This window comes from Trichoderma atroviride, chromosome 1 (genome assembly GCF_020647795.1).
Source record: "Trichoderma atroviride chromosome 1, complete sequence".
Classification (NCBI taxonomy): domain Eukaryota; kingdom Fungi; phylum Ascomycota; class Sordariomycetes; order Hypocreales; family Hypocreaceae; genus Trichoderma; species Trichoderma atroviride.
Window position 1 is genome coordinate 6825083 of NC_089400.1, and position 12485 is coordinate 6837567.

At 47.3% G+C, this 12485-nt stretch overlaps 5 protein-coding genes across 6 annotated transcripts; 2 read left to right on the top strand and 3 right to left on the bottom strand.

The window, feature by feature from the left end:
- Nucleotides 1–517: 517 nt before the first annotated feature.
- TrAtP1_002473 (uncharacterized protein) lies at nt 518–1677 on the bottom strand (the record flags this gene model as incomplete). Its single annotated transcript, XM_014085212.2, has 2 exons — nt 518–1539; nt 1605–1677. The coding sequence occupies 2 exons, from the start codon at nt 1675–1677 to the stop codon at nt 518–520; spliced, it is 1095 nt and encodes a 364-aa protein (XP_013940687.2).
- A 506-nt stretch (nt 1678–2183) lies between these two features.
- TrAtP1_013325 (uncharacterized protein) lies at nt 2184–4796 on the bottom strand. Of its 2 annotated transcripts, XM_014085360.2 has the most exons (3): nt 4347–4478; nt 4051–4267; nt 2184–3997 (listed from the first exon to the last, which is right to left on the bottom strand). In XM_014085360.2, the coding sequence occupies exons 1-3, from the start codon at nt 4441–4443 to the stop codon at nt 2389–2391; spliced, it is 1923 nt and encodes a 640-aa protein (XP_013940835.1). In that variant the 5' UTR covers nt 4444–4478; the 3' UTR covers nt 2184–2388. The 2 variants fall into 2 exon arrangements, with proteins under 2 accessions (XP_013940835.1, XP_065967557.1); XM_066115867.1 differs by having other exon boundaries at nt 2184–4267; nt 4347–4796.
- Nucleotides 4797–6233: 1437 nt separating this feature from the next.
- Nucleotides 6234–6807, top strand: TrAtP1_002474 (uncharacterized protein; the record flags this gene model as incomplete). Its single annotated transcript, XM_014085359.1, has 2 exons — nt 6234–6536; nt 6625–6807. 2 exons carry the CDS (start codon nt 6234–6236, stop codon nt 6805–6807), a joined length of 486 nt encoding a protein of 161 aa, XP_013940834.1.
- Nucleotides 6808–7775: 968 nt separating this feature from the next.
- Nucleotides 7776–8663, top strand: TrAtP1_002475 (uncharacterized protein; the record flags this gene model as incomplete). The annotated part of the gene is made up of 1 exon (XM_014085037.2): nt 7776–8663. One exon carries the CDS (start codon nt 7776–7778, stop codon nt 8661–8663), a length of 888 nt encoding a protein of 295 aa, XP_013940512.2.
- A 156-nt stretch (nt 8664–8819) lies between these two features.
- TrAtP1_002476 (uncharacterized protein) lies at nt 8820–12124 on the bottom strand. Its single transcript, XM_014085113.2, has 5 exons — nt 11709–12124; nt 11142–11617; nt 10198–11088; nt 9755–10136; nt 8820–9667 (listed from the first exon to the last, which is right to left on the bottom strand). Exons 1-5 carry the CDS (start codon nt 12045–12047, stop codon nt 9089–9091), a joined length of 2667 nt encoding a protein of 888 aa, XP_013940588.2. The 5' UTR covers nt 12048–12124; the 3' UTR covers nt 8820–9088.
- Between the last annotated feature and the right edge of the window lie 361 nt (nt 12125–12485).

Consider the following 12485-nt stretch of genomic DNA (forward strand, 5'->3'; position numbering starts at 1 on the left):
TATATAAATGATAGATTGTTGCAATAAGGAGCGAGAGACGGTATTGAATCATTTGTTGAGAGTACTAACAGAGGATTGGCATTACAATCGCTAGTACTCGCAGTGGAGATATTGCTCGACAGCAGCGTATTTACAGTCTGAGACATGATCTTGTGGGCCGCTGCTGAAATATCGGAAAATTTGGTTAGTCCAGGGGGCAAGCGAAGGAAGGGCATCGTGTCTAGATCTCTATAGCTAAAACAATCTCCCTTGGACTGGGAAGCTTCTATGAGTCAGCATCGTAGACGTAAAAGACAGTTATCGTTGATACCAAAAAAGTCCAATGCAATGATGAGTGACGCCTATATGTACTCGACCACCCAATTTCATTAAAATAGATGCAACAAAGTGTAGCAATCTCATCTTTTTTTTCTTTTTTTTTTCTTAAGCGAGCATTAGAGCCAGCATATGCTCTTTCAACTCACATCTTCGAATCGATCTCGACTCTCAAACAAGTTACAAATCGTCCGTCTACTTCTCACGCAGCACCAGGACCCAGTGGCATCTCAGTTCCCGCAATTATGCACTGCCTCATTATCCTCACCTCATCTTCTGCCAGCGTACCAACCACCGAGTGGATAAGCCCTCGGTTGTGAAAAATCACAAAGTCTCCTTCTTCCCAGTCATGCGTATAGACGAGTTGCGGCGCTATTCCAGGTCTCTGAAACCGATATAAAATATCACGCACCCTTTCCAAGTCATCAATAACTTTTCCGTTTCCAAGATGCAGTCGTCGTACAACCGATGCGTGGACCTGCAGCGCAAGTCGACCAGTCACTGGGTTTCGCCAGCACATGGGGAGGATCTGGATAGAGGCCGGATCGATAGGCGGTAGCTCATCGTCATGGAGCTCTTTGCCTTCAGAGACGAGACCAAGTCCCGTGGGATGCGATTTGGCTGATGCCATCCATAGATACGGATGAGCAGCATACTCGACCTTGGTAGATTGCGCAAATGCCTTGTCTTCTTCTGAGAGCAGGTTGTACATGGCCTCTCCGCTGGCGAATGCAATCGTCCCAAGAGGAGCTTCCAGCTCATCACCGGTGCCGTCATCATATCGGATCGTCTGCATGCGTCTCTTGGGCAGTTTTACGGCGAGAATCGTGGTGGCAACAGGCGGAGGCGCGCCGTATAAGTCAGCGTCGATGTGCCAGCGGTAGAAGCGGGTATAATCAAGGGCGTTTTGGGCTTCTATGACGGTGGAATGTGAAGAGCGGTGATGCGGGTATCGCAGGTTCAAGTTTTTGGCACCTTCATGCTCGAGAACGAAGCCGTTGCCAATGATTTGGACCTGTGGCTGGTGCGGAACTGTGTTGAGGTCTGGGCTTAGAAGGAAGCTCTTGGCATCGAGTTGGTCTTTGTGGGGAGAGGAAATAGTTGCTGCTGAGTTGAGGCGTCGTGTAAACTCGAATTGAGCTCGTGGCGATAGATGTCCTTGGCCTTTGAACACCAGAACGTGATGCTTATAAAAGGCCTTTGCGATGATCTCAATATCAGCGTCTGGTGGTAAGAATCTTGTCAATTATCCGCGTTTGTGGCATTTATTATGAGACAGATATAGTTACCAGACATGTCTACCAAGTCAACGTCAGAGACATTGGCTCCAAAGCTGATGCCGCTGCCCTCTGGGTGGACCATGGGCTCGACTTTTACGTGGGACGCCATTGAAGATTAAAGTCTTTTGTTTCGCAATGGAAGATCTGACGAGACGACATACAACTGTGAGTCTGCTCTTGTGTAGCACCATTCTTCTGGCTTTTGGACAATATCCCGGCTTTAAATACTCTTCCAACTGTTCTAGACTAAAAGCATGAGCCTCATCGGATACTATTTCGGCGTTTAGATGATATTGCGTGTGTCTTGAGAATGCAACCGAAACTGAGAGCCGCCTTGTGGAGCCATTCAAGCCAAACCTGGGGTACTGTTGCCTAAAACAGGTATGGCGTTTAGCATATCAACTGAAGCTCGCTGAGAAAGCGCTATTTGAGCCACCATCAGACACTATTCTTTTCAAGACAGATTAACAAATGCCAAGTTGCTAATAGTAACGCCAAATGACGAGAGTATCACATTGAGATTATTAATGTTGCTTGAAAACTGAACGGAGAGTTCTCGGCATTACGACCGAGTGATTCTTCGTAATGTCCCATCCCAATTGTAGGTGGTTTACAAGCCGTCAGGAGTTTAACATGCTCATCTTGTCTTCTACACCAAATTACAATCCAAAAAAAAAAAAAAAAAACATTTCGCTCTTTCTGAAGCTGAAAGAAATGCTCTCAACATATCCAAATATTGACGTCCAACCCAAACCCGTTTCAATGGATACGAGGCAAGGCTCTTCATCATCGCTCACAGATTAGAAGCCGTCTTCACATGCTCTTCTCCATAGACAATCGAGAAATCCCTCTCCAGTTCCTCTCTCGTCGTCACACCAACCCGCTCTGGTGCCGAGAATTCGTCTTCCAGGTAACGCTGGAGTATCTCTCGCTCGGCTGCACCGCCACTATTGTTTGCATCAACATGCAGCAAAGCCGCCATCAAGACTTCCGCCACAGACCACATAAGATCTCTCGCTTTACCGACGAGATCGGCTTGAGACTCCTTAGTAATACGAGTTCTCACCTTGTCCCATCTCTGTACTACGTTTCGATAACTTGCGGCATCTCCACAGAATGCAAACGCCTGCTTGATGAAATTGTCCAGCGCTTCGACTGACTGCACCCCAGTTTCGAGACGTTTCAGTGCTCTGATAAAGTCGGTGCTCAGAACATCCGTCGTGCCCTCCCAGATTGGCAGCACGCCACAGTCTCTGTACAGTCGCGCAATGTTGAGATACTCTGATTCTTCATTCAAGAGATAGCCAACGCCGCCAATGGACTCCATACACGAGAAGAGCAGAGTCAGAGCCGACTTGCAGACGAATGCTTTGGTCACTGGAGTAAGGACTCTTAATAGCGGCGCTACATCCTTTGGTGTGGGAGTTAATGCTTGTAGCGCTGATGATGATGCTGATTCCTTATCCGCATCCTTTTCCGTCGGATGCTCAGAGAGCCCCAGTACATAGACGGTAAACATGTGAAGCAGCATTAATCGCCTGTATTCTGCAGTCATCCGGGCCAGCGTCTTCATGTGCAGCGAACTGTCGGTAAGTCTCATCCTCGCGCCTCTTCCAGCGCCAACTTCTCTTACTCGTGCAAACGCTCGAGCAACTGCTAAACCGCGGCCTGCGTATCCGACAGCTTGGCTGGTTGTGTGGATGCGAGTCAAGTTTAGCAGCACAGAAATTTCTTGGATGCCACGGTTTTCGTCTCCAATGAGCCATCCGCGCATGTCTTCAAGCACGAGCTCTGCTGTGGGCAGAGACTGAGTTCCGAGCTTGTTCTTGAGGCGCTGAATACGCACTCCATTAAGGCACTGGCCGTTTGGATCAGGGTTTCCGGATTCGTTCAGAGCAGAGGGGTCATGCTTCCGAAGCGGCGCGATGAAAGTCGAGAGTTTGCCAGCTGGAGTGCGCGCAAGGAGAATCGTCATGTTGGAATCCGTAGCAGACGAGAACCACTTGAAGCCGTTGATGCTCCATGGGCCTAGAGGGATATCATCGTCCTTAGAAGCCAGCGCATTCGTCTCATTCGGACGATAAACCGCCGTCGTCTCAGACAAAGACACGTCGCTTCCCCCACGTCGCTCAGTCATCCATTGTCCACTGGTCCAGGTGCGCTTGGGATCTCGCGAGATCAGATGCTGGAATGCATTTTCGTAAACTCTCTTCTCTGTCTCCGACAGCTTAGACGATAGGCTTGGAGTAGTCAGATGCAACTGGAGCATCCGAGCAGCGCCATCCTGCATTGCCGTGGGACATGTAACGTTTGCCGATGAGCCTTCCCAGAGGAGCAGACGGAGGAACTGTCGATTGCGCGAGAATCGGCCATAAGGAGTGTCGTAGGCGTCGGCAACAAAACTATTTTGCGTCGGTCAGAAAGAAACCAGTAAATAGCAGCATGGATGAATTGCCCCTTTGCAAAACCAAATTCCTGCAACTTGCGCCATCCTTCAGTCATTACGAGCTCTCCCTTCCATTTGCCAAATGCAGATCGGCCGGAGCCCCGCAAGTAAGGCTTGTTGCGCTCTGCATCTGAGATCCAGGCGAATATCCTGTCGGTCAAGACTTCCTGGCCGAGTCTTGCTACTTCTGGCTCAATCTCATCTCTCAAATCGGCCGGCAGAAAGACTATATTGAACGGTTTAGCATGGATACTCTCACTATCGCTCAATCATACAACAGAGGGCAGCAATGGTTGGGTTCTCACGTTTAAAGCAACGCTGGAAGGTTACATCATCGTGAAACTGGTTCGGTAAGGCTGGAGGGTGCTGGAAGAAGCCCTTGTCTGCACCAGAGGATTCCATTCTTAAAACAGTCGAGAACACGCGTGGTTTCTACTGCAGAGTAAGAGGATTTAGAGATGAGAGATCCAGCACGTAGAATAGGGATATATCATATATGCATGTTGCGACAAACTACCTCAGGCTATCCAATGCAGGCGTGGAGTACTGTGGATAGAGATGATGACCGATTACTATGAAGTGAGCGTTGGCAGCACAATAGCCGGGTGATTCGCTTGACTCTAGACTGAACCGAGCATAGCAGTGCTTTCAAGTCAGAATTTAGTCTCCGCCCCGAAGTCCGACGGTCAATGCAAAGCGACTTTGACTTGAAAGTTTACCCAAATGTTAACTTTCAACCTCCAACGACATTAACCGAGGTAAATTTCGGACAAGAACAGGCTTACAAAGTAGAAGTATTATTGGAGGTAGCATTATCTAACTTCATTTGGAATAGAAAGAGCAAAATTTTTTTCGCATCATTGTAGGCATTTCTTTACCAATACAGCGTAAATCATTCGCAGCCACAACAGCCTAGAGCGCAGATCTAAAATTAGTGGACAGGCAGCGTTATTAGGTAATTGTTTATTAATCGCAACATCGGAAACAAAGGAGCCACTGAGAATAAAGTTAAAGTGTACTCTCACATCAGACCGAATATCGGATCTCGGCCGCTATCCCGGACGGAATATTGGTCCAAATATGCAGCAATCCAAATTGTTCGCAGTCTCAGCTATTTCTTCTTGACTGCTATTCACCAATAGATAATGCTCTAACGGCTTAGGATATCAAGCATGCTATCTTATTATGGGAAATACTTTGCCGCGCTATTAATGGCTTGATTATAGTGAGAGTTTGTAGTATAAGCTGCATTGAATGCTGGATTGGGCTACAAGTAATGTCATTGTGACCCGTCCAGATAATCTGACCTGAGGTGAAAGAACTGATAGCTTTGGGAGATGCCATAGGAATTACTGCGTTTTCTGGGAGTACATAGGAAAGTAGGTTCCAAGATTGGATCGCTGTCCGGTTGTTCAATAAGACCAGACGTACCCAGAAGCAAAAGGCCAGATAATGCAAAAGAAAAAAAATGTACTTCAACAGAATATATGGCTAGTAGTATAAAATAGCTGCCAGCGAGAAGCGTTCATAGGGGCAAGCAAAGCTACTTCGCGAGAGAGCGAACTTTTCTGCCTCTTCTTCCTTTACCCCTTCTTCTTTTGCATCTTTACCTTTACAAAAGCAACATCACAAGACTTGCGTTTCATATAGAAAACAACAATAAAACAGAGTCTTATCTACATTAAAAAGCAGTGTACTCGGGCAAAAAGAACTATTAATAGTTAAGATTCATTTAAGTTTCCCTAAAGTTAGCATTGTATTTAATTAGTAAAAGCAAAGCTGGAAGCTGGCATTTGACTCCGGTGGTACCTGCAAAAAGCAGCTCCGCAGCTTTGCTTGAAAAGCACAACGTTTGTAGAATTGGAAGTAACTTATGCTATCGCTGGAGCGCTTAACAGTAGAAGTGGTGTGCTGGATAGATTTTCTTCGTCAAAACTCTCGGATCTCTGTTATTGACACTACACCGTGGTACGGGAAAGAGTAAGGAGGGGTTCGTAGCATTACTCGATGGAAGTGATGCTGTGTTACAACCAATGGCAACAAAGGCAGTCACGTAATAATAAATGAAATATAGCGCATGTTGCCCTCAAAACATTAAAACAGCCTTCTGGATCTCAAATCCCCAACAAATATTTCGAGTCGACGCGGATAAAGCCGAGCATTGAGACACTCGACAAAACTTTGATCGCGCCATGACGCTTGAAGACCTCCACGCTCTTGCAGCTGCCGGCCCAAGACAGAGCAAGCCGTTCAAAAAAAGACTCTTGCTGTTGCAGCCCATCCTGACCCATTTGCCCGAGTCTGCTACAAATGCCTTCAATAAAACAGAAAGGTTCTACCAACAAGTTTGGACCGACATTCTGACGCCGTGTATAGCCATGGAGATGGCAAATTGGCGATTCGATCTGTTACACAATGCTCATGACGGGCTTGTTAGAGACATACTCGTTGGACTTGATAAGATAGTCCAAGTACCCGAGTTCGACATTCCTGAGGTAACATTGGCTTCAACACACAAATCAATAACGGACACAAACGAATATCTAGTTGACAATTATTTGGATGCTGACATACCTTGTATAGGAGCTTAAAGAGACGCAGCTTCCTCGGATAGAAGCTCTAGCCAGAGCGATTGGAGAAGCAAACAAGACTGACACATACTTGATTGAACTTGTCCAACCCGATAACGCCGATGAACTCATAGAATCACTTAATAGCCTTGCAAAAATAATGGCGGACAACGAAAGTCCAGAATACATTGCATAGATTTAATAGAATCGGATTGATCGTATCATTTGGGAACAAGTCTTGGGGATGGGGCATCGGCTGATGGTGTGTTTCCAGCTAAACAGAAGGCTTCAAATTGAGTCACCTGGAGTTATTCAAATGATTATTAACAGAGACTCACGTACATGCCGTGCCGATAAGGCGGTATCAGATTCCCCCTGGTTTCCCTAACAAGATCAACTGGTCCATCGAGTCATTTAGCCAATACAGCCTTGTGGACTGGTTTCTTGAATATACTCTTAGGTAAATGAAGATGTTTCCTGGTGCTTCACTCGCCATCTAATGTATTGTAGGATGCTACAGTATATATCTTGCCCTATTAGTAATTGACTATCCAGGGGCAACGGCCTGTAGGGGCTCTTAATTACAACATTGAGAGAAATGCTGTTTAGTTCGTCATAACAACTTTGATTGATTTGGTGTCTGCCTTGTTCGTAGAGCATTTCTTCGAGGGGTACCAATGCGTAAATGATTATTTCGTCTGTGTTTCCAGCCCCTTTGGAAATTTATTCTTAGATTACTAAAGTTGAATAGATTGGGGCCATTTGAGGAAGCCTTTTCTTTCCCTCGGTAGTCCATGTGTGTTGTAAATAGTCAACAATATCTTCTTTATGTATTTCTTGGAGTAGATACAGGGTTTTGCCAGCGCAAGACTGACTATACTATGTTCCAAGGTGCGTTACAAAAAATGGGCTGCTAGCTTCCCTGTAAAGGGATGTGAATTATGCAGATTTTGTAGGGTAACTAGGGAATGTTATTGTTACACCATGACAAAACCACTGTTACTGTTACACCATAACAAAACTACTGCTGTTTATTAGGTTTATTATAACTGGGGTTTACTATATATACAAGTTGTTGAAACATCCGCGTTCGCCCTGTCTTATTATTGCTATCAACAAAGAATCAACTGTTTAAGAAAGGACCTAGAATCAACAACCTTCAAGATGAGCATCCCTAAGCCAACATATCACCTTCCGCCAAACTTCTCGACCCCACCACCTCCCAAGGGTCCATTCCATTTGGGCACCGTTATCAAAGACTTCGACCGCAAGGAGCAAATGCGCCCGCTCAACCACGGCAAGGACAAGGACGGAAATGCCAAGCGGATCGCAATCGACACGGATGACATCTATTTGGACCACAAGGGCGGCTTTGAGGCCACGCGGTGGCGCCTCAAGAGCGGCGAGCTGGGGCTGTGGGCCAAATGCGTGGGAGTGGATGGTCTCGGCGGCGAGGCCAGCATCTCGGGCAAACGCAGCGAGAACGACACGTACAAGTTCGACAGCGTTGACACGGAATACTTCTACCCCTCGCCCGCGTATATCTCGCAGTGTATGGGGCTCTCCGACGTCAAGGAGTACATGGAAGTGACCAAGTACAGGAAGGCTGTGTATCTCGTCACGGGACTCAAGGTAGACAAGGGAGCCTCCGTTCGCTTCGAGGCCAATAACGAGATTAGGGGCAGGCTAGAAGCGGGACTGAACAACCCTAAATTTCCCCCAATCCAGCTTGGCCCGCGTGCGGAGGGCAGCGTCGAGAACAAGCCCGTCGACAACTTCAAGGAGTCGAGCGACATTCTCGTGGGCATACAGTGTCTCAAGATCTACTACAAGTCTAGTATCTTCGGCACGGGAAAGCAGATGGAAGACGTTGTCTACGCTGACGGGGCCACATTCTTAGGCGATGAGGCTAAGAAGCAGGAGGTGCTGTTCGAAGACCTCGTCTTCGCGGCTCCTGAAGCCTATGGCAATTCAAAGTTCTCTGCCCATAATCAAGTCATAGGAGAAGGAAAGGACGATGAAACCTGGTTTTTGCCTGCTGGATTGGTTTGAGTGGCAGCACCGGTCCTCAGTGCTATGATGATTGTGTTTGAGAGATCTCGATGTCAGCGGCGCCAAAAAACACTGGCAGTATTAGCATCTCTCATAGTATAACTGCGACAGGTTTCAACAGAAATTTGTCCTTGCGATTCAAAGTTCATTTCATGGTCTAGCTAGATTATGTAACTGTGTATTCTATCTATTTGTAAGGCCCTGATCCTGACTTATTTTGTAACAAATTGCTAAATTTATAGGCATTGGGTCATCAGTGTTCTCCGGATAACCCTTTATTCGCTTTGGGCAAGCCACGAAAGAATTCTCATTCAAATAGTCGATACGTAGGGAGTCATGATGAATAAGGACATCATTCCCTCGTTTTTCAGAGAGGTTGTCGACACTCATTTTCAAGAAATTAGTAGTTATAACTCGTAGCCTGCTCATCGATCGACAATCTTATACAGTTTCTTTACAATAGCCTCGTCGTCGTTTTCTCCATTCCAGAGATGAAGAGGCGTTAGATAGTCGTGATTCTGACGTTTGCGGGCCATAAGTTTCAGGATCTTGTATATGCCATCATGCTCTCGCAAGCTTTTGAGTTCGGACTCATCTAGGTCACACCTGTGTCTAGCAAATTCGAGGACGTCTGCCGCTAGAGCAGCTGCAATTGGGGTAGCAAACGAAGTTCCTGACTTCAAGACATCGTCTCCCTTCCATTTGGACGCAATAGAGATACCCAAGGTGGAGAAATTGCATTCATCGGGCAGCGGATCCGGGCTGATGCCGCCGTCGTTGCCCAGGCCATCGCTGGCGTGCACGCAGATCACGGGAGAGCCGCGGCTGGCCGGATACGCACGAGGCTGGTTGCCGCCGCTGTTGGCAGCGGCGGCAAACATGGTTATTCCAGCACTTTTGGCCGACCTGATGACCTTATCTGTCTCTGCATTGCTTGGGATTTTCAGCCCAAAGGACATGGAGATGATATGGACACATTTTTCCTTGTGGGCCCATTTGATAGCCTAGATACGCTTGGTAAGTGCATGCTTGAGATATAAAAAGCACAGCAGAAGAGTCAGAGAGGAGAGGAGAGAAGTTGAAGAACCAACCCTTGCAACACAATGCAGGTCTGTCGTCTGAATGCTGGATTCATTGGAGATCTTGGCAATGTAAAGCTCAGCCGATGGTGCCATCTTCAGCATAAGCCTCGCTACGTGGGTTCCGTGACCGACATGATCGTCGTAATCGCTAGGGTCTGGCTCTGCGTCTGGGCCATTGACGAACCCGCAACATTCCTTGATGCGTTCATCCATGGCTTCTTCGATTGTGATGTCACCTTCATCGATACCCGTGTCGATTATGGCTATCCGTATCCTTTGTTTCCTGCAGACATCAGCCCAGATGGGAATTGGTGAGCTACTGCCCAAGTTGCTGATCATGTTTCTAAAATTTTCCGTCTCATCCCAAAAAGTCGTCGCACGTTGGATAGCACTGAATTTCGACGCTTGTCAGCCGCGTTTCCAAGCTTGCACCTTATAGCCTAGAGTCTTACATTGGGTCATGATTGTTAAAGCTGTCAAAGAGAACTAAGCTGGGACTCGAGGTGGCTTGGCCAAGAGAAGAACTTTCTGAGATTAAAGCGTTCTGGTCGGAGATGGGAAAAGTTGTAAACATGGGAGAGATGCTGCTGTATTGTTGAATGGCTAGCTTGTGGAGCGGTGCGAGGATGTACTTGTAGATTGCTGCGCTTTCTCCCATATCTCGCGTCAATCCCGGATCATGCAGCTTCGCAGACAGGTGTCTAAATTGCAGGCATGCCGTGGCGATATTTCTGTAATCGTCATTCACTTCATCATCCCACTCTGTGATGATCCTTCCCAGCAGAACGTCTTTGGAGAAAAGTCCTTCTGTTTCCCAGTCTTTTTCCTTTCGATTCGGGCGCGCAATTTTCTTCCCTTCCATCTGCATGAGTAGGAGGCCGAAAGACAGAATTGCGTCGTGAATATCGTCTTTGCCATCGACGGCTTTGAGAGAACACGTCACAAGCGGCTTCCAGAGCCGACGGGAGTCTGATGAGGGTTCAAGACGGATGCTCTTGATGTTCATGTCGGCTCGCAGCCACGCGCTCGCGTTCAGGTTGAGAATCGAGGATGCTACGAGGAGTTCAACAATCTTGCGATCTTTCGCCGCGAACTTTTGCATATCGGGCTCCGATCCGGACTCGTCGTCGTTTCCTTTCGGCAGCTGTAGCGGTAGCAGTAACTCACAAAGCGTGGGACTAGAACTGGCGCCCGGATTGTGCGCTGTGATGACATCGTGGGTCTCGTCGTCCCACATGTTTGCGTGATTGAACACCATTCGAAGATTTTCTGGTAGTTGCGAGTGACTGCATAGCAAGCCATGGGCGGTACGTTTAGAGCCTCTGGGCCACTCCTGGTCCACACTATCGCAGCAGTTAGTCACGGGTAAGGTGGGAGATGATGTCTGTTTTCTGACAATCTGCAACTGGTAACTTTCCAGCGTTCCTCTTGTTCACACTCGGTGATTAATAATTCAAAATTGATTTCGGGGTCAAGAAAACCGGAGAGATGCAGTAGAGCTTTATGTGTCTTGGAACAAGCAATACTCCGGACAAGCATTTGGAACAGAGATTGTGATATCGTGTTTAGGCTGTGCGCCCGCCGAATAAAGTTGATTTCTTCGACGCTGAAATTGCGGGCGTTTCCCGGAGCTGTCTCGAGTGTTTCCACTGCGAAGATGTGTCGAATTTCGGATTTGAAAGTAGTTATCGCCGTTTTCACTCTCTTAAAAGACTTGCCCGAGCCAATGTAACTGATGTGTGTTGCTAATATCGCAAGAGCTTCATCGCTCCACATCTTGGGCGGATCCGACGCTACTGTTGAAACTCCACGCGGCTCCAGATGCTTAAGCATAGTCTTTAGCACGACGAGCTTTGGATACTTTTTAGATAGCTGTCAGTCGTTAACATTTGACTGCATCCAAATGTAAAAAAAAAAAAGGGGGGGGGGGGGGGGGGGGCAAAACATCCTAGTGTTTTCGCACCTCTGACTCCTCTGGGGCTATAGCATTATGTTGCTCGGTGTGTAGCATGAGGACATCCTCCACGACGCAGGTCTCGAACACTTCTAGCAGCGAGCTTAGAGACTTTGAGACACTGTCGTATTTAGACTCTTCAAGGTCGCGATTGAGATTACGCTTGGGAAATAGCATAGGTATAACTTCCAAGGCGTGGCAGATCCGTGCATTATTGTTTTGGCGGCGGAGGTTTTTCTCATCCACGGGGAGCTGGTGAAGAGCCCACTCGAAAAGTGAATGGAGAGTCAAAAATAACTCCCACTGCGCTCGGCCAGGACCCTCAACTCTCAATGTAGTAGGAAACATTGGGGGCCAGCAAAGATGGTGTCTCCTCAATCCTATCGAGGGCCACGGGCCGGTAGCAACAGATGGAAGTCACGGCCAGACCGGTCTCCATGAGCAAGCATCGCCTCTATGTATTTTGAAATGCATTGTATTTGTGCGGGGTACTCAACTAGCTTCATTACTTCTCTCCTCGGTAAGTACATGCATATATTTCTTGTGCTTTATCTGGGGTTACACTGGCGCAACTGTTATTCTTATAACTCCGTAATGCGATATCTGGATCCAATAAGCAACAGAGGATTGTCCGACTGCACGCCTACATTGGCCTTGGGTCTGCTTTCTGTTTGCTACACGTACATGTACTCATTCTAGTTGAAAGGGTTGGGCTTGAAGGATTTCCTTGCTGGTTGTTCATTTCGCTTTTTCTTTTCCCATCCACTTTTTTTCCTTTTAAGCCTC

Coding starts and splice junctions, on each gene's coding strand:
- TrAtP1_013325 (XM_014085360.2), bottom strand. CDS start 4,443: ATGGAATCCTCTGGTGCAGACAAGGGCTTCTTCCAGCACCCTCCAGCC. Junction 4,268..4,346: donor CTTCCAGCGTTGCTTTAAAC/GTGAGAACCCAA, acceptor CGTTCAATATAG/TCTTTCTGCCGGCCGATTTG. Junction 3,998..4,050: donor GAATTTGGTTTTGCAAAGGG/GCAATTCATCCA, acceptor GACGCAAAATAG/TTTTGTTGCCGACGCCTACG.
- TrAtP1_002476 (XM_014085113.2), bottom strand. CDS start 12,047: ATGTTTCCTACTACATTGAGAGTTGAGGGTCCTGGCCGAGCGCAGTGG. Junction 11,618..11,708: donor TAGCCCCAGAGGAGTCAGAG/GTGCGAAAACAC, acceptor AACGACTGACAG/CTATCTAAAAAGTATCCAAA. Junction 9,668..9,754: donor ACCTGCATTGTGTTGCAAGG/GTTGGTTCTTCA, acceptor AAGCGTATCTAG/GCTATCAAATGGGCCCACAA.